This window comes from Dermochelys coriacea, chromosome 7 (assembly GCF_009764565.3).
Source record: "Dermochelys coriacea isolate rDerCor1 chromosome 7, rDerCor1.pri.v4, whole genome shotgun sequence".
NCBI lineage: Eukaryota > Metazoa > Chordata > Testudines > Dermochelyidae > Dermochelys > Dermochelys coriacea.
Genome location: NC_050074.1, coordinates 76,478,925 through 76,500,632, shown reverse-complemented (window position 1 = coordinate 76,500,632; position 21,708 = coordinate 76,478,925). Strand labels below are relative to the sequence as shown.

The 21,708-nt window shown below is 38.6% G+C and overlaps 1 protein-coding gene across 4 annotated transcripts in view; it reads left to right on the top strand.

Moving 5' to 3' along the window:
* FAM13C (family with sequence similarity 13 member C) overlaps positions 1 to 21,708 on the top strand; it is a 237,266-nt gene that overhangs the window by 199,482 nt on the left and 16,076 nt on the right. For 3 of the 4 annotated variants that reach the window (XM_043519012.1, XM_038411267.2, XM_043519013.1), the window contains 4 exons: positions 3,383 to 3,593; positions 5,439 to 5,577; positions 9,176 to 9,257; positions 11,071 to 11,282. In XM_043519012.1, the coding sequence (XP_043374947.1) occupies positions 3,383 to 3,593; positions 5,439 to 5,577; positions 9,176 to 9,257; positions 11,071 to 11,282 (644 nt within the window). Of the gene's footprint in view, positions 1 to 3,382; positions 3,594 to 5,438; positions 5,578 to 9,175; positions 9,258 to 11,070; positions 11,283 to 20,956; positions 21,041 to 21,708 lie in introns of all 4 variants that reach the window. The other variant, XM_038411265.2, reaches the window with a different exon arrangement.

Below are 21,708 nucleotides of genomic sequence, written 5' to 3'. Positions count from 1 at the left end.
TGGTCAGGAAATTTTTCAATGAAATAGATTGTCATCAGAAAGTGCCAATTAGTTGAAACTGAAACTTTTCACAGAAATATCTTGGCTTTGATAAAAGTTTCCTTGGGAAGGTTTCTCTGGTCTAGGATGGAATTTCTGGTCAAACAAAAGAGAGAGAGAGAGAGAGAGACCCACCCCTGAATAGGTAATTGTATAAGTAGGAGCATTGCCAGCAGATCAAGGGACGTGATCCTTTCCTTCTATTTGGCATTGGTGAGGCCTCATCTGGAATACTGTGTCCAGTTTTGGGCCCCCACACTATAAGAAGGATGTGGAAAAATTGGAAACAGTCCAGTGGAGGGCAACAAAAATGATTAGGGGACAGGAGCACATGATTTATGAGGAGAGGCTGAGAGAACTGGGATTATTTAGTCTGCAGAAGAGAAGAATGAGGGCAGATTTGATAGCTGCTTTCAATTACCTGAAAGGGGATTCCAAAGAGGATGGATCTAGACTGTTCTCAGTGGTAGCAGATGATAGAACAAGGAGTAATGGTCTCAAATTGCAGTGGGATAGGTTTAGGTTGGATATTAGGAAAAACTTTTTTACTAGGAGGGTGGTGAAGCACTGGAATGGGTTACCTAGGGAGGTGGTGGAATCTCCTTCCTTAGAGGTTTTTAAGGTTAGGCTTGACAAAACCGTGGCTGGGATGATTTAGTTGGGGATTAGTTCCTGCTTTGAGCAGGGGGTTGGACTAGATGACTTCCTGAGGTCCCTTCCAACCCTGATATTCTAATAGCCCAGTGGTTATGGCACTCCCACATCCCAGGAGAATGCCCCAACAGCTCCAAGATGAAAGACGGAGAGAGATCCACCCCAGCATAGCCAATAAGCCTGATGGTTAAGGCATTCACCTGAGATGAGGGAGTGCCCTAGTCACTTAGCTATTGGTTATTCTGAGTTGGGGCTTGGTCTGTGTCTCTCTCTCTCATGCTCTCATTTGATGAGAAATTCCATCCTGGGCCATGAATCAGGTAGAGCAGGGACTTGAACCTGGGTCTTCTGTCTTCCACATCCCAGAAGGTGCCATAAGCCCTGGGTTATTGGCTATTCCCTTTCTCTGTGTGCAGGAGTTTTTTTTTTGCAAGGTCTCAGTTTCATCCCATTGTGGACTGAGAACAATTTTGAAATCTTGAAATATTTTGCAGGACAGAAAAAACATTTTCTCCCCATTTGTACTCTCACCCCCTTAAATAATTCCCATGGAAAGAGGAACCAGTCTGAACAAATTTATCAAAAGATATAAAAGCCATGCAGAAACCGTGCATGACCTGTGCTGACCCATAATTACACAATTTAGGAACATTTGGTTTTAGAAACAATTGGATAATGTCTGATAAAATAATATTTATTCTGAAGGTGCCCAATTTTCTGCTTTCAAGGAGGGAGGCTGCTTGGAGCCACTATTTTCCCATGGCTAAACAAGCTCAGTGAGCTTCATTATCTATTGTGCAGATATTAATTAAAATACAATATAACAGTTCCATCAAAATCTTAAGGGAAATGGCCTTTTTATCTCTGCAAGTCCTACCCCCTCACCATAGGGAAATCCACAACGTCATGCTCTAAATTAATAGGAGTTAGAGGTATGTCTTCTGAATTTTTGTAACATCATTGATTAAAATTTCATTTTTAATTAAAAGCAAAGGTGAAGGAACATTTTCAGATCTGCTGCTTAACTGGCATCTCCTTGCAGATCTGGGAGCAAATTAGTGTTCAATTTCTCCTGCTGAAATATTTGAGAAATATATGCTATAAGGAATCCCTTGTAATGTAAGTATGATGCACAACTAATTCATGGTATGAACCTACATTAAATAGAAAAATAATTGATACAGACTCCATTTTTACATATAGATACAATTTTAGAGGGAAAATAATAAAATCAACTTTGCGTAGTTACACTATAATATATTAACTATTAATATAGATGAAAATCTCTATCCATGTAGCTGAGAGAAAACTCTCTTTTGGCATTGAGAATTCTATTCTGGCTTTTGTAACTTGTTTGTGCATATATTTTCAACACGGCTTTGTAGATTGGTACAGGATTTCTCCATCATGAAGCAGAATCCTCTTAAAAGCACTCCCCACTGAAAAAAAAATACTACTTAAGGATGAAATTCTGGCCTATTTTGTGTAAGCTTATTGAGGTTGAGGAAGAGGGAACCGGGATTCTCACACTTTCAATGGAGAGTCAGGGCAGGATATGGACTAGTACAGTACTACGCGAGTCTTGTTGCCAATGGGCAAAAGGAGGGAGGTGAGGTTCATAGCCAGATAGATTTAAGACCAGAAGGGACCATTACAATCATCTAGTCTGACCTTCTGCTTAACAGAGGCTGCAGAATTTCACTTAGAGTTTCCTACATCAAGCTGGATCTTGTGTTTGAGCTACAGAATATCTTTTAGAACTACATCCAGTCTTTGATTTAAAGACTTCAAGTGATGGAGGATTCCTTGGTGCAAGTTGTTCCAATGGTTAATTAAGCTCATTGTTAAAAATGCTCCTTTTGCATTCCCTCTCTTATATACCAGGTACAATCCACTCCTTAGGAGCCTATGCGCCCATTAATGCATGGGGACATTGCTAGATTAATGCCATATACCTAACACCCCAAGCCAGCAGAGAGAGTGCACCACTTACATTTTACAGTTTACCCAATCAGTTTCAATCTTCTGTTCACATGCATTGATCTGAATGGGTTAGTAATACATGATGGGTTAGTAATTTTCTGCCGAGTGGCATTTTACCCTGAGAATTAAGAGCAGAATTCTACAGGATATGGGTCACCAGGCTAGAAGCACTCAATATGCTGCATGATAGGGTCCTAAATGTGTTACTTCTGAAGATGTGTCCTATTCTCCTCTTGAGCAAAGGACTGAGCCCTAAATTAGAGAATAAGTCTTGTTTTTCATCTGTCTTCATATTCTTCTGCAAAGAGTGCATTTCAGAGAAAACTGATCTATAAAAACAGAGACAATGCTTTTATTCTGAGAAACTTCCTATCTTTCTTTTAACAAAACCTTATTGTTTATTTTTACACACACAGACACCTGTCTTTGTTCCATTGTGGACCTCAGAATACGGTGTTACACCAGTTGTTGTAACCTATGTATCCACCTTTGTTATGCTCTGATTTGGTACCATGTTCTACCAGTATATGCTGCATTGCTATACCATATATTATTCATTGTATCAATTGCAAAGTTTTCAAGCAACACACTTTGCTTCCATGAACACATTTGTTCACATAGGTTCTTATTTACCTCTATAGCTAATGAATTAGGGTGTTTTATGAGAGACCTTCAGTCCCATATTGATTTGATCTTGTCATTACAGAGCCTGTACCAGCCCATAGAGACTGGCAGAGTGACGCAGACAACGGCCCAGAAGATCATCGCTCCTTAGGGACCAGTAGACTACTATATCATATTACTGATGGAGATAATCCCCTTCTGTCACCACGCTGCTCAATCTTTAGTCAAAGCCAGAGATTTAATTTAGACACAGAATCAGCCCCTTCCCCACCAAGTGCTCAACCTTTCATGATGTAAGAAAATATATTTTTAACTTTAATTTTTATTATGTTTGTACAGTCTAGAACATTTGACTCTTCATATTTCTCAGATATGGTCATGTCATTTGCTCTAAACAGGGATGTTTCATAATATAATATAATATAATATAATATAATATATAATTTGGCATGATTAATTTGAAATACCATAAATATGACCTAACATTTTCCAAGAGAACAAAGTACAACATTAGCTGCAATCTCAGTTAATTATAGTTTAGTAATGACATTTTTAAAGGTTAGTTCATAATCGGTCTGAAAAGTGAACACATGGTAAAAAAGGTTATTAAAGGTCTAATTCAGAAAAGTTCAACTGCAATGGAATTACTGCATGAGTCATTCATTGGAAATGGAAGGCAATGTCACCAAACATCTGAATAGTCCTTGTAAGTCCTTTTTGGAAATTCTAAGAATTAATTTCATTCTGGAACTCTGTTTTCTTTAAATCTTAAAAATAAAATTTAAGCAAATAGAAATAATCAAGCCTATTTATTCACAAATTTAAAAAGTCTCACATGAAATATCGTACAAAATGTTTAAACCTATTGCCAGTAAGGATAGACTCTCCATTGCAACGCTAAATTCCTGTAGAATAGAAGGCACTATAATAATGAAATAGTTAGTGCTTTTTCCAAGTTCTTGACAACTTATGGTGACTAACTCTTAAACGAGCACGTGTACTTTTTAAAGTCCAAAATTAAAATGTACAAATATTTTAACTTGAAATAAAACAAACTTTAAAAAAATAACATTTTTGTTCATCAAACCCATTTTTGTGGTGCATGGAAATTAGACTGAATCATTTTCAGTGGAGCTGATTGAAAACTTTCTGACTGAACATTTTCCTGTCAGAAAATGCCATTTTCCCAAAATCTCAACGTTTTGTGAGAACATGTTGATTTTGACAAAATTCTGTTTAAAATTTAAAAGAATAATTATAAGGATTTTTGTATTTTGAAAATTAATTTTGTTTTTAATTTCTTTCATTATATTATAAATTATAATGCAATATAAAATAAGAAAAAAGTCAAAATTGGAATGTAACATTTTAATTTTATTGAAATGAAATATTTCAATTTACTCACAACTTTTTTTCTGAATTTTTGTTCTATGGAAAATTTAAAAAAAAGTTTTTGTTCTGATTTGGAACAAAAATAAATTTTGAAATGTTAATATTTCCTGTGGATTGGAGTTGTGACCAGCTTTGATTGTCAGTACTACATTTTCACCAGTTGGTGCCAGTAATTAATTCTAATCTACAGAAATCATGATAGGCTGCCCTATGGTCTGATCTGGGAATTAGTATCTTTCTGATATTGGCCCTAAATGCACTTCATATAAAAGAAGTGCCATTTTCTGTTCCCCTTATTCACATCACATCACACCTTACTCCACAAATAATTTAATTGAAATCAGTAGGACTACTCATGGAGTAGGTGCTATTATTAAGTGTGAACAAAGGTATCAAAATCTGGCCTGTTACGGTGAGATTTTCAAAATGATTTTCAAAAGTTAGGCCAATGCTGAGACCTTTTCAGAATCCCACACTTAATGATCAAAGTAAGGTAGGAAAGGCGGGTGCTGCCCACTAAACACTATGCCACCTTCAAAGAAAAACAGATATTTCACATATTTACTTCATAAAGCCTAACCATTTCTCCTTGTGTCTACCTTTAGGAGAAGCATCTTGAGTTCTAACACAATTTACATGTGATTTAGACTAGAGATGGTTCTGTTTTGCTATATTTCTGATTTCATGGGAGTAGTTCAGAAGTGTTATTTGCATTAACAGAGATTTTATTACTTCTACTTTTGCAGGCCAAGAAGTTCTTCCAGGTGTAATTGTGAGGACTGCAAAGAACCGCAGACAGTAATGCAACTTACCAAACATCTTCAAAGTCTGAAGAGAAAAATCAGGAAGTTTGAAGAAAAGTTTGAAGAAGAAAAAAAATATCGTGTAAGAAAATAATTGGAGAAAATAAGATGGGGTGAATGCTACAGTGTGAATGCTCCATGTATTACTGATATCGACCTTAAAGGTGTAGGAAGGATTGCTTGCAAAATAAAGGGGGAAAAAACGATATCTGAGTGATTACAGGCTATAATTGTGAAGCTCTGTTTTGAGTTATCTTCATTGGGGAGTATCCGTCAATCAGGATGGGTGATGGTAACATTTAACTACTTTAAAATATCCTGAAAATCTGTAAGACAAAGGAAAGTTCTGATACTTATATATAGCTTCGTACTTGCATTGTAGATAAAATTATTTGCTTGGCAACTTTGTTCTGCTATGTAGTTTTTCTCATTCATGCAGACTGAGTTATCTTTTCAAAAAATCAACAAAACAATAACATTCTTTAGAAGTCATTTGTCAAATAAAAAATGAAGGCTCGGATGTGTGGCTAAGTGGTATCCCTGTTCTGAGATATACAATATATGGTAGAGAGAGTATTGACTCTGGCTAAAGCAAAAGCTAAGGAGCCATTCATCTCTAGGGTATAGGATATTGTGTGATGTGAGTGGAGGTCTGTGAGGTTTCACCCTCTTGTGTAGTTCCCCAAACACAAGTTGTGGCATCTTCCCCATTTGTGTCTCAGTAGTATCCCATCATCTATCAGAGAATTCCGCTGGTGTCTGAAAGGGAAAGCAATTTCCTTGGAGGCCATTATGCTCCTTTGCTACTACTATGGTATATTACAGCTACTGCTATAATATGTACAAATAATAAGCACCTTCCAACCTTACTTTGTTGAAATCAGACCTCCGTATCTGTTTGACATTATATTGCTCTCTAATGATTGGTCACTAAAGAGAATATAAGCCCTAATATTACTGACAGCTTATAGAGATTCTCCTTTAGCTCAAATGGTGGAAGATAGCACTCTTTGAAGCAGAAGAACTTTGCTGCATCTGTAAGATTTTGGTGGCAGCCATGGAACATAAAAAACAGACATATTTATCTTTTTCCATATTGAGCTTCTTATAGCTAGGTAGAGATAGATATTGTAAAATAACTTAAATAACCAGAATAGTGTGCCACAGCCTTGACCCTACTTCCAGACCTTGGGATTCATCATCTTCATTATTGGTCATTATTCAGCAACCTTTTTCAGGGCTACACCTGTGTGTAGTTTACAGAGAGAGGCACAGGATCAACAGACTCCACTCCCTCAAACTGGTGATTTCCCTGGAATTTTGTCTAAAAAGGGGAAGTCGGGAGCTGAGTGGGGTTTACTTCCACATTTTGTATGTCATGGGGCTAGTATAAGTGATAGTCAATCAAAGGTAGTGGCCATGAACAACTTTAATTGTGGTCTGTATCTATTCACAGAATTATAATTTTTTTTAGGCCCTGTATTGCTGCAGTCATTTTAAAAGGTATTTTAAGATCCTTCTGCCAAGTGTGTGTGTGTGTGTGTGTGTGTGTGTGTGTGTGTGTGTGTGTGTGTGTGTATAGCTAGATGGCCAACTTTGGGATTTGAATAACACTTGTGCTTACTAGTTGGCAAACCCAAATAAACACAGGGGCAACCCTGGAAGTAATAAAAATGAAAAGATTTCCATCCATCCCTTTTTGTATAGATACTTGAATAGGGTTGGGGGAAAACCATTGATCTGGGAAGCGGAAGAGAGTGTCAAGTGTAGTACTGTTAATATTACCACAGCTAAATTAATAATCCTCTTCTGATCTTCAGGAGAGTTGATGAAGAAATCACAGGGCAATCACATAGATAATATTTCTGTTATATAAATCATCAGGATCAATCCTGAAGGGTATGGTGGTGATCACATCACTGACCTCATAGAGGCTTGGGTAAGTAAGCAGTCCTTCAGGATACAGAGGGGTGTCCATCTTAGTGACCTCACAAAGACCTGGTATATGTGAGCAGTCCCACTGGATACAGTGAGTGAATTAATAATACCAGATACAGAGAGGGGAGCAGTGAGTGTGTGACCTTAAGACTCGGTCAGGTGGAAGGAGAGTGGATGAATCACTAGTCTCACTGCCACATACAGCAAGGGAAGCAGTTAAGTCACTATATGACTTTTTTAAAAACAGGCATGTGACAGATGAACTAGGCAGGCAGGAAGGCTCCCAGCATCCCGCCCCTCGTCCCCCCGCTTAACCCCCTCCCAAAGCCCTTGTCTCCTACACAATATGTTTAAATTGTTGTGGGTGTTCAGTCTTTTTAAAAAGTTTCTGTTTTGATTCTGTGCAACTACCACTGTGCAGTAAATGCTGACAGGAATCAAAAGAGGGAGGAGACGAAGGCAGTGAAAGGCTGTAGTCAGAGGCACTCTTTTGCTTTGACAGTGGAGAAAAGCTTGAACTACATACAGGAGGGAAGAGGAAAGGAAGCCAGTAGAGACTCAAGGAGAAGAAGACATGGCTGGAGTAGGAGAGGAAGATTATCTTGGTAGCAGTGTTTGCACAGATTTAAAACACATTTTACAGGTTTTTCAATTAAATTGGGTGAAAAATATGAGCTGAGATGCATAAAATATTACTTTTCAAAGATTTTAGGCACCCTGGTCTTAAGGACTATAGTAAGGGCTCCATCCGGAAAAGTACTGAGCATTTGGACTGCCATCCTGCAAAGCCTGAACATGCTAAACTTTAAGCATGTAAGTCATCTCACTGAAGTCAATGAGACTACTCTCACATACAGTTTAGCATGTGTGTAATGCTCAGCACTTTGCAGTATCGAGCCCCAATCCAAGAAGATAATAAACATGACAGATTAATAGCATAATCAAGCCAAACATGTCAAATGGACAGTGTATGTAATATAGTGTTTAGTAGCAGTGATTTGGGATCGTAACTATTTCTGGCCATATGATGTGTGGAAGAATCACCATCTACATGGACCACAGTAACCTGATATGGCTCATAGATAGGCTGTCACTATAAGGCACCTTGCCACAGTTCCTCACACCTGGGTAGACACCAAAGTGAATTCCATGCAGTCTCCTTCAGTTCGGAAGAATGTGACTGTGAATGGGGGAGATCTTCCGGGTTCCGCTAGGGAATACTTTTTTGACCTAAGGTATCCAGTCACAAACTAGTATCAAGCTGTTGTGACCACTCTGCCCTTCTCATATTGTTAAATGGGAGAGGATCCTGAATAGATCCTGATAAATAACAATGAGGTCCTGGGAGGGGATACTTGAATAGAAATGTTGACAACGACCACCCTATTGGGGGAGGGGGTGTAGAAGGATTAGGCAGATGCCTATTCTTTTTCGTATAAGGGAAATAAATATATCTCATCATTCACTACGATTCTCATTAACATGGAATCTATGTTCTGAAATATTTTGTATTTTAAAGAAGCTATTTCTTTATTGGATAAGTATATTGGGAGTATCATCAGAATTCCTGCTACATGAAGCAGAAGTTTGATTTTTACAAACATAGGCTGAATCTGCAAAGACTCACGCACATGCGGAACCTTATGTACTGTGCATTGACTCTCTTTGCAGGATCAGTCCATAGAGAATGCAGGAAAAGGAACAGTCCCATAATCAGTTCTTTTCTGTTCTCTTATGTGCAGCCTTCACATGGTGACAAAACTTCCAATCCTGAAGTCCTGAAATGGATGAATGACTTGGCTAAAGGTCGTAAACAGCTCAAAGGTACATAATAGCATATAGTTCCATTTTATTGCACAGTGGGGAATTTCATAATACTGGAAACTTTGTAAAGCGGTGCTAATGCAGTAGGAGCATTTTAGTATTTGTTTTCTGCTCTTTGCCCCCTACTTCTATTTCACTAAGGCTCCCTAATGACAAAAAGAAAGATGAAATGGCATATGCAGTGCCAATCTCTCCCAGCCATGCTTGGGGAGAATCAGTTCAACCCTATTCAATAGAGCTGAAAAAGAGAGAGCTTATTCGTAACTATCAACATTCTTGCAAACAGAAATACAATTTTAAATATTAGCCTCAGTGTTTGTCTGATTGTTGTTTCAGCATCATTAGCATTAGCATACTGTACATAATTGCCAAGTTAATGGGTTTGTTATACTGATACATTTCACATTGCAGTGGTAAAAGGGGGTTTGTTGAATTTACATTACAGAACTCCATTTTAAAGCACATATTATTTGGGCATAAAAATAGCCTTTTGCCTGAAATGAGATTTAATACCAAAGGTCAATTTTTTCCCTTGACAGCCTGTATGTGGCTCCATTGACCATGCCCCCCGGGGAGCAACATATGCGTAATCAAGGGGAAAATGTAGTCACTATTGATTTAAAAAAAAATAAAAAAAAATAAAACGCAAGCTATTTTTAAGTAATAAAAGAATAATTTTTGTGTTAGATGCATTTTCACCATTAAGTGAATCATAGTATTACACTTCAGAACTGTAGGGTGGGATTTTGATAAGTGCTTAAAGGGTCTAGAAACTCAACTCCCATTGAAAGCCATTGGGAGGTGGGCACCAAACTCTCTGAACTCATTTGAAAATCCCTCTCTTAAATATCAAGTGATTAGTCTGCATTATCACAAGACATTTTTAAAATAAACCTTTTTTTTAACTAAAGAAAAGCAAAATAGCTGTAAAATGGCCAAACTACATGCATAACCTCCTGTAAATTGCCACTTTGAATTGATTATCTTTCAAAATGATAAAACCCAATTCTCATACGTAAATTTTCATACACCTTAAAGATCCTGATCCAGAAAACACTTGAACACATGCTTAACTTTACTACCATGAGAAGGGCCATTGATTTCAGTGGGAGTACTTGCAGTAGTAAATCTAAATTCTTGTGTGAGTGTTTGAAGTATTGGGTGCTTTTACAAAGAAACTAAGAATCAAGAAAACTAAGGCAGAAAGAGGTGAAGTGACTTGCCCAAGGTCAACGAGTAGACGAATGGCAGATTCAGGAATAGAGTCCAAGCTCCGAAGGCTCAGGCCAGTGCCCCGTCCATAGCTCCTCACTTCTTCCCACATCCTAGGAACTATGGGTGTCTTTAAGCCACGTTTAGACTCAATCCTAGGCTGGCCAGGGTCCAAGCTGGTCCCCCTTGTAACATCATGTTACAATAATATAATGGATGCCTTGTCTGATGCTAGACATCATTCTGGCAGTGGAGATCAGCCAGACATAGTGGCTGCCTGGCCTACTTCCTTGTCCATGGTCACACCCACTATGTAAGGGGCTTGGATGGGTGGTGATATAGGGTAGTGGCAGCTCTATGCCACCTGGCAACTTCTGCTGTTTATGCTGCACCTGATTCCTGCCTATTTGAGTGAATGCTCTCAGATGAGGGGCAGGGGAATTAAAAACTCAAGTTAAGGATTATTAATTTCCCAAATGATTGTGGTATGTTAACAAACTAACACAGGAGCTGGGGTGTTTTTCTTATAGTGTTAGAAGAAACCTTTTGGTAAATATTTATTTAAAAACTCATTTGCCAAGTAACTTGCTTTTTTGAACAGAGCTTAAAATCAAAATGTCAGAAGAGCAAAATTGTACCCCTAAAGCACCCAAAAGAATTGTGCAGCATGAGAGCACTGGAATATATAAGGAGACCAGGAAGCAAGAAGCAGCAAGTACTGAACCAAGTCCATCCGTCGAAGAAACCATGGATATCATAATGAAAAGATTAAAGGAGAAAAGACAACAGCTTAACCTCCCTGAGACTATAAAGGTATGTGTGTTTCTTGCAGAATAATCGCATCTGGGAAAGCAATCAAATATTATTTTTAGCTGTCAGTATCCTACTCGGTGTATTCTGAACTCCCATGTTGCACTGGTATCCTACAGGTCTTGTACCACAACAGCATATTTTTGCACTAACAAAATCACTGACCCTAGTGCACTTTTTTCTGGAGTGACGATTCTAGGAAGAGTTGCAAAGACAAAGAAGGGCTAGATTTACAAAGAAACGTAGCATGGTGATGCTCAGCATCACCACGCCTAACTTTTAGGTGCCTAGAATATCACTGACTGGGATTCACGAAGCCCGAGTTAGGTGCCTAGGCTTCCTACGCAATGAATAGAGAGAGAGAGGAACCTCAAAAGGGATTCACATAAACCAGCAGGTGAGGCTGCTCCCCACCTGAACTAGAGAATGGGAGATGCCAAGTGTGTGAGATAAACCCCACCCCTCTCACAGAGATAGGCACCTAAATTGAGGCTGTAGGGAGATGCCTCCCTCGGCTTGGGATTCCCAGCTGCAAACTCTCTCCTGGTGTTAGGCACCTATGCTGTGTTTGCAAGAAGTTGGATGGAGGAGGACGATGGGCGGGGGGGACCATCTCCCTCATAACTCTTAGCCCAGTGGTTAGAGTTCAAGTCCCCAATCCACCTGAGGGGAAAAGGGATATGAACTGGGATCTGCCACCTCTCTGGTGAGTACTCTAACCACTGCCCTATGGGATATTCTGAAATAAGGCACCCTCAGTCTCTCCTGTTGAAGCAGTTGGAGCAGGGGGACTGGATCCTGGGTCTCCCACTCCCACTACTGCGCTACTTATGCACTACTGTGCTTCTCCTCTTCTCTAGGATTGCTACCTCTGAAGTACAAAAAATTGGGACATCCAGGATGATCCTGAGCCCATAAAACTGGACAAAAGGCAGACTGTGTTGAGCCTTTACTTGCCTGAAGTGGCAGTTAGTCAGCTAAGTTCTTTTGTGAATCTAGCCTGAAGTGTCCATTCTTTTCAGCAGGGTTTGCAGGTAGCACTGAGTGCACTGTGTTTGAGGTGAATGTCAATATCTGTATTAGAAAGGAATTGTAATAGCTTCACTGTTTCAGATTACAGGTACATGAAAAGCGTGTTCTCCAATCTATCAAAGCTGGTGATAGAGCACAGGCAGCCATATCTCCAGTCCACACAGACTGTGTGACGACGAAGAATCACTAAGGGCTTGTTTACAAGGTGTGGTAAAGCCTACTTCAGGGGTGTGATTTATAAAGCTCTAACATGCTGCGCTCTAGCTGTCCCATGTTGACCCTGTTGGTATGAACTAAGCACCTGTTAGTTCATGCTAGCAGGGTCTACTCGCGGCAGTTAGCGTGAAGCACGTTAAAGCATGCTACAAATCACACCCCTCTAATGTGCTTTGCTGTGCTGTGAAGACAAACTTGAAGAGGTTCAAGTGTCTATTCTGTGTCACACCCTGAGGCACACGCAAAGCAGTGTCATTGAAAACCATGGGTTTTGGGGAGACACTGTGGTGTGCAGTTAGTATTTATAGTCTATGGGCTCTGCATCCTGTAGGAACCCTATGAGTTAGAGAAAAGGACCATTTTGTGCAACTTTTAAAAAAATGTCTTCTCCATTTTAAAATCCAATCCAATTTGGACACTTGATGAATCTTACTCTGTTGTTAAAACCCAGAAGAAAAGCTACACTTACCAGCCAGTGATAAAGTATATACAGAAAAGTAGGTAATGATGCCACCACTTATCCGTAGGTGGCACATACAAGATATATACAGCTCTATCATAATACCACATTTACCATCAGGTAAAGTATACACACCAAAGGCCGGCCACTAATTCTAATTTTCCTAGATTCCAAGGCCAGAATCTGTGTGACCTCTGGTATAACGCAGGCCATGGAACTTCCGCAAAATAATTCCTAGACCGTACTGTTTAGAAGAACATCCAATATTGATTTTAAAATTGTCAGTGATGGAGATTTCACCACAATCCTTGGGAAATTGTTCCAGTGTTAATTACCCTCACTGTGAAAAATGTATGCCTTATTTCCTGTCTGAATTTGTCTAGCTTCAGCTTCCAGCCATGTTATGCCTTTTGTCTGCTAGATTGAAGAGCCCATTATTAAATATTGTTCCCTATCTAGACTGTAATTGAGTCACCTCTTTAAACTTCTCTTTGTTAAGCTAAATAGATTGAGCTCTTTGAGTCTATCACTATAAGGCAGGTTTTCTAATCCTTTAATCATTCTCTCTGCTCTTCTCTGAACTCTCTCCAATTTATCAACACTCTTCTTGAATAGTGGGCACCAGAACTTGACACAGTATTCCCGCTGCAATCACAACCGTGCCGATACAGAGGTAAAATAACCTCTCTACTCCTACTTGAGATTTCCTTGTTTATGCATCCCAAGATTGCAATAGCTCTTTTGGCCAGTGTCCCACTGGGAGTTCACATTCAGCTGATTATCCACCATGACCCCCAAATCTTTTTCAGGGTCATTGCTTCCCAGGATAGAGAATCCCATTCTGTAAAAAAAGGCCTACATTCTTTGTTCCTAGCTGTATACATTTACATTTAGCTGTATTAAAAAGGTATATTGTTTGTTTGCACCAGGTTTACCAAGCCATCCATATCGCTCTGAATCAGTGACCAGTCCTCTTCATTATTTATCACGCCCCCCACCCCAATTTTTGTGTCATCTGAAAATTTTATCAGTGACGATTTTATGTTTTCTTCCAGGTCAATGATAAAAATGTTAAATAATGTAGAGCCAAGAACTGATCCCTGTGGGACTCCTCTAGAAGCATTCCTGTTCGATGACTATTCCCTGTTTATAGTTACTTTTTGAGACCTACCAGTTAGCCAGATTTTACCCCTTTTAATATGTGTGATGTTAATTTTATATTATTCTACTTTTTTAATCAAAATGTAGTGTGGTATCAAGTCAAATGCCTTGGAGATCTCTAAGTATATTACATCAACACTATTACCTTTATCAGCCAAACTTGTAATCTCCTCAAAAAAGATATCAAGGTAATTTGACAGGATCTCTTCTCCTGAAAGCCATGTTGGTTCACATCAGTTACATTACACTCCTTAAATTCTTTTTTTATCAAGTCCTGGATCAACCATTTCATTATCTTGCCTAGGATCGATGCCAGGTTGTCAGGATGATAATTAACAGGGTCATCCTGTTTACCCTTTTTAAAACTTGGCCAATTAGCTTTCCTCCAGTCCTCTGGAACTTCTCCAGTGCTCCAAGACTTATTGAAAAGCAACATTAATGGTCCAGCAAGTTTCTTAGCCAGTTCTTTTAAAACTCTTGGTATCTGGAACTGCTTATTTAAATATGTCCAACTTTAGTAGCTTCTATTTAACATCTTCCAGAAATACTAATGGAATGGAAAAAGTGTTATCACCATATGATGAGACTATATTATCTCTTTTTCCTCCAAAATACAGAACAGAAATATTTATTGAACACATCTGACTTTTCTGCATTATTATTGATAATTTTACCATTTCCATTGAGTAGTGGACCAATATCATTCTCAGGACTCAATTTGTTCCTAATATTTTTTTTAAAGATTCCTAATTATCCTTAACTCTGCTGGCTATAGATTTCTCCTTGTGACCCTTTGCTTTCCTTATCCATTTTCTACAATTCCAAACTTCTGATTTATATTAATTCCTATGAATTTTCCCTTTCTTCCATTTGTTATATATTATTTTTATAGATACCTTCACTTCCCCTCTAAACCCAAGTTGTTGTTCTGCTTGCATGTTATAAATGTGATCAAGTCATGAGAATTTGTACCTAAGCTACTATTACATTTTAGTTCTGTGATCAGTTCCTCTTTAAAGATAAGGGGCCATATTCGGCTCCCTATTACATCTGTATAGCCCCATTGGTTTAAAAGGGTCTTTATGGGGGTAACTCAGAGTAGAATCTGGCTCAAGAAATTCTTTTTTAGATTGTCTTTTTGCAAGTAGACTTCTTTATCCAGAGCTGTAAAATATTTGAGCAGAGCCAGATATATCAAAAAATAAGTGACTACTAGCTCATCAATTCAAATGTGTCTACAATAAGCTGTTTTCTTGCTGTCTCCTACACTTATTAAACCACTGAGCAGAAAACAAGTTACTCTTTTGTATTATTTGTAGTTTCCCATGACTAGGTCACATGGCCTCTAGTATGTGGCACTGGGGGCTAAAATCAATAGTATAATTAAAGATGGGCTTGAACTAGAGAACTGGATTTTAAACTCTGAACTCGTAAAGTTTGAACCTGAATTCAAATATCCTGACTTGTGCTCTAGGGGGCACATCTCAACGGACAGTGAGATTTTTGCTCCCATTGCTCAACAGTTAGATCTGCTCTACATGTGCTTTGAATACACTACACCCCATCTTTTTCTTCTGACTGCAAAGATGCTCATTTTATATTTGTGAATCCATTTAGGGTATTTATCTGTCATTACGCAGTTTCTTGTTTTTCTTTCTCTTCTCTCTTATTGAGTGTAATACTCCAGGGTCTTTCTCAAGTCTCAGAGTGCTTTGCAGAATTATAAAACTATATTATTGGAATCACTTCATCTATCACCAGAATGCAACCACTTCTGGGGTGCAAGTCTAAGTAACACCACCAGCAATTGAGAAACAGGAAGTCAAGAAGACTATTTGCTTGTTATTTTAATTGGATGAAACACAGACTTGATTTAATGAGATGTAAAGATTTAATGAGGTCACGTTCTATGCTGCAAACCATAGTTATTTTAGACAAAACTGATTGAGGCCAAACATTAAGGGCCAATTTCTGATTCTCATATTCATTCAGAATAGTATTTTACTCCACAAATGGCCCCACTGAAACCAAGTGAGTCCCACTGAAACCAATAGACTACTCCAGAAATAAGGTACTGCCCAACTTGAGCAAATGTATCAGAATCTGGCCCTTAATGTTTTAATCAATTTGATTTTAATGATATTTTATTACTAATAATTATAAAATGGGAATAACTGAGCAACCTGGCTGACTACTAGGTTCAGGGCTAGTTTGCTATATGACCAGAATGGTGAAGGAGAATAATGGAAAATAGGATGGGCAAAACACTATAATCAAATAATGGCCCCACCCAGCGGCATTTTATAGGACTATTCTAAGTCAAACCTGCTCTGGAATATCTAGAGCTCTCTTAGTTTGTTCCACTTCCCAATTTCTGTTGCTATCTTTCCCTGACAAAAGCCTAAACTTTTCCATCCTTAGACTTGGACCATTGTTCATTCTTTTCTGAGGCTATAAATTAAATTTCTGCCTTCATGTATATGCTTAATTAAAAGTTTTTCAGAGATGGTGACACTCTCTCATTCTTGCTCTCACCTTTACTTTTGTGGGTTATATAAATGTTACTATTTTAGAGCCTTTTCCTGCACAATTCTGAGTCTCCTCAACTTCCAGTGAAGTCAGCATCTCCAGGATCAGGACCTGAGGCTTGGACGGTACTGCGGGGGGATTCAAACTAAGATACTCAACTTCAGCTATTCACTATTCGTGTAGCTGAAGTTGAAGTATCTTAGTTTGACTTACCTGCTCGTCCTCAGGGTGGCGAGTCGAACACGGCAGCTCCCCTGTCGACTTCTCTTACTCCTCCTGCCGAGGTTGAGTACAGGTGTTGATTCGGGGATTGATTTATCGCATCTAGATGAGACGCAATATATCAGTCCCCGATAAATTGATCACTACCCACCGATCCAGGTAGTCTCTCTTCATTCTGTTTAAATTCCAATCATTGCCTCCTACTTGTTGCCCAGCTTTGTACTGTCTCACATTTTGCTATGCAGAGGAGTGCCAGAGGCAACATAATGATGACAAAAATAGGGGCATCAGAACTTGAATTGTGGTGAGGTGATCTTCATGTAAAGTTTCAAATGTGTTGCCTCAAGATTACGGAGAGCAATCTTCTTCCCTAGTTTCATATGTAATCTCCCTAGGTATATTGAACAATGTTAGCCATGTTTTTTATTTCATCAAATTCATACTGCAAACCTGTGTTCAGTTAGTAAGTTTGCTATCTCTCACCCAAGGCTTTTCTCAAACTGGCTACTTTCTAGTTATCTGTCCCCTGCTTATATCTGTGCTTTTTATTTATTCTTCTCCCTCACTGCACAACTATGCGTTTGATTTATCAACATTGAATCTCATGCTGTTGCATGCAGCCTACTGTTCTAAGCCATTGCAATTTGGGCTTTTTCTTCTCATTTGCTCTCCCTCTGATTTTTAAAATTGTCAGCAAATTCGATCATGATTGAATTTAAACCTTCTTCTATATTGTTAATGAAAATAGTAAATAATATAGGTCCACATGGGTGATCTGTGCAGTATCCCTCTTGATATTGATCCCTGCGTGTAGGACTCAATATTATTGATCACACTCTGTTTACTATTAATCATCCAGCTTCACAGGCACACTCAGATGAGGATAGACATAATAGTCATTGGAAGAATTAACTTGTGTTACGTGTTAAACTAGTGATGGGCAGCTTGCACTTTCATTAGGTGCCTGAATGCCAAATAGTGGCTATTATAGGAAAAAAAAGAATAGGAATTTTTTTAAGTGATCAAATTGTGCAGAGTTCTAAGACCAAGGTTTTCTAAAGTGACAAATGATTTTTGGGTGCCTTAGTGTCTGGATGGCCAACTGAGATAACTTGTAATTGTCTGTAAATAAATCAAAATCTGCTCCCATTGAAATTAAGGACTAAACTCTCCTGGACATCAGCAGGACCAGGATGGCTCCCTTAGCGGTTGATGATACAGGTCTAATCGCCACGTTTCAATATGCTTTTAAAAAGCTTCACACTAAATACAACTCTATGTGTTCAGCAATTACTTTACTGAGTGGGGAATCACCCTCTTCAGCAGAAATATAGCACGTGCAGTCGTGGGGAGGAGAGGAAACGTTCCCATCACACAGTTCCTCCCATGTAGTGGGTGAATTCTCCCCTCCCTGACATGGAAAATGTAGAAGGTTTGGCCCCAACTCCCATAGATCTTGGGGATCTGCTAGAAGCCATGGCAAACTGCACCAGCTCTGCATGCTGCTCCCTACTATGGCCCCACTTAGTGGTACAGAACAGCACTTTGAGAGACTGTGGCTAGGCCCTGCTCAGGACTCCCCCTTGAACACTCCATTGAGAAAGGTTTCATGGGCTGGAGGAGGGACAGGTGACTCATATTGAATTAACATTTCTGTGGATTCCCTACTTCTTCCTTGTTCTCCACATGCCACCCACAGATCCCTGGAGCCACAGAGGGTGCTTCCACATGGACGGGGGGGACAATGTTGCTGAGGAGACTGACTATCCTGTTTTGTGCAGAGGCCCTCTGTGCAAAGCTCTTGTGGGAACAACCGCTCCAAAGTAATTTTCATAACCATTTATAGTGAGTGTCATTCACTATGAATTAGAATCCGGATAATTACTAAAGTCTACGGTCCAGATCCCCAACTGGCATATATTGGGTATATATCCACTGACTTCAGTGGATCTGTGTTAATTAACATTAGCTGAGGTTCTGGCCTTATATAATTGATTTACAGAATTACAGCAGAAAATGCAAAGAAAATTGTTTTTGTGTTGGATTGCACATTTTAGGCCCAATTATGCAGCCTGTACTCAGACAAAACTCTCTATGGGACTCAGATGGGATTTTCCCTGAATAAGGAGTGTAGGACTGGACCTTCACTCTGCAGCATATAGATGCAAATATTAATATTTGTAGATTAGCATTTGCAAATTGTATTTGAAAAAAATCAGCTTCCCTGCATTCTTGGGAAGGACACAGCTATCAGTGATCTGCAGAGATGTCTTTGGCAGTATTGAACAGTCTCTCAAGTGAGTCTCTGTTTGGTAGAATTTCCAAGTTTGGAAAATGAGTAGTGTTGGGTGTTCAATATAATCAATAGACCATAGAAACCGTGGCCATGTGCGAGAGAATGAGAGACCCAGATCCACTGCAATCGCGGGAAAAGTGTTGTACACTTTCGACAGGGCTGTCCCAACTATGCTACAAACTCATATTATCCAAGCATGATTGCCTGCTGGCTGATTCAGTAATTATTTTTCCTCCATTTTAACTCCCTCCTACAGATATTGCCAGCTTGTAATATATTTGTTCAACAATTCATGCTATGACTACTTTGGCATTACAATTGTTGGATATACAAGTTATTTAGTGTGAATTCATCTATTATTCCACTGAATACGTTCTGGATCTAAAGAAGTTGTCTTAACATCCCCTTAATGAGCATGGCAGATCTGTTTTCTCTTTTGATGATGGTTAGAAAATTGAGGGAAGTCTTTATTTGAACCACTGGATTCTTGCGAATTTAACTATTGTATCTGGAATATTGTTGGTTCCCCCCTCGCTCTCCTTTTCAATCATTGGGTCTTGTTTAACAGCTAATATGAACTGATCTAGCCTACACAAAAATTTAAATATAAGGTAATAATGCACATACATTCTTTTAGCAAGTTCCTTCCCAAAATGGTCAAGTGTACCACTTGTCCCTTAATGTTAGTTGTTCTGACCTTCCGCATATTAGTCTGATAAGGACAACTTCACTTTGGCTCTTTAGTCTCCAGGAGTGTGCATCTATATATAATACCTACCTACATAGCATTTTAAAAGGGTTCTGGGAAAATATTTTACTAATATCACAGGATTCTCAGTAGCCCACAATACTGCCTCTTGGGTATTGCTTTTCTGTTTTGCTTAGGTTAGTGCTTAAAGCAAAAATTTTTAAAAAAATATGAACTGTACCTCATGCATCTGCAACACAGATTTAATACCTGAGATTCAAGCAAAGTGTTTGCTAGTTTTGTACCTCTTTCTCACCCATATCGAGCAATTACTGCACAATTTCCCATACTTAGACTCTGATCCAGCAAATAACTTAAGGATGAGTAGGAGTACTTGTGGCACCTTAGAGACTACTCCTTTTCTATTTGCGAATACAGACTAACACGGCTGCTACTCTGAAACCTGTCATTAAGCATGAGTGTAACTGCTTTGCTGAATCAGGGTCCTCAGAAAATTTTACTTACTGGTAAGGACATAATTGTCCCAATATACTTTTTGGAGGTTGCAAGTTACTTAATCTCATTTACAAACTGGATATCTTGAAAGAAAATGAGTTAAATCAAAGGTTCAGATTTTTGTAAAGTTATATACTTATCAAAGAAACTTCTGATCATTTATACATTTTCTGGGGTCTGCTCTTGCATTCTTTAACTTCTCATTGACGTGCATGGGGATTTTCCCTAAATAAGACTTCACTTCCCTAATGCAAAGTGAGTATAATATATTATTTCTAGTCTAAATGCCTGATCCAAAGCTCATTGCAGTCAAAGTCCTGTTCATTGACTTCAGTGGGCTTTGGATCAGCCCCCAAGAGATTAATACATACATGTGATCCACATAAACTTGGGGCCTTCTCCCACTGATTTCAGTGCAAAGCTCCCATTGACTTCAATGAGAGCACGAACAGGATCTTTTATATCAGTGTTTGGAAAAGTGCATTTTAAAACATACAGTCCTAGATCCTTGAGATGAAATCTTGACTCATAACCTTATAAATAACTCTTTTAAATAGGATATGACAAAAAAGCAAATGGCTTTGGAAAAAATCAGTCTTCAGAAATGTCTGCTATATTTTGAGAGTATTCATGGACGACCTGTAAGTATGCCATGGAAAGATAGGTAAATTTCAAATTATATTACATAGAATTTCTTTAACAAATACTTTTGAGATTACACATTAAATATATTTAGATCACTCTTATTCATGTAGTTGGTTCAAAGCAATCTTTAGATGTTAATGTTCATTTCTTGAAAATGCTAAACTGTGACCAAGTTTTTTTAGAAATAAAATAATAAAGCCAGTGTTTGGTGGCATTATATTGGTCTTCAATAGCAAAATATTGCAAACATAATGGTAACAATGCTCAGGACCCTGTTCTGATCTTCCACAATTTGCACCTTGACTTAGGTGGTGTGCGGTCTGACCTGTAGTTGGGTATTGAAATTTATACATTATTAGAGCATTTAACAGCATAGGAGAAAAGTTTTACAAGTCAGACCACATTTCAGAATGTGACAATGTTATGAGTTATCACCTACATTTTCCTTTATTTACTGAAGATGTTAAGCTGGTATCCCTATGCTGAGAAACCTGCTAAAATAGGCCAAGATACAGCAAAGCACTCAAGTACGTGGTTAACTTTAAAGTTCCATGGAACAGGAAGTCAGTGGAATTACTTGCATGCTTAAAGTTAAGCACATGCCTAAGCACTGTATTTAACCAAGGCTAATGGTGCAGGAATCTTAACAGGATGTGGGATTGAT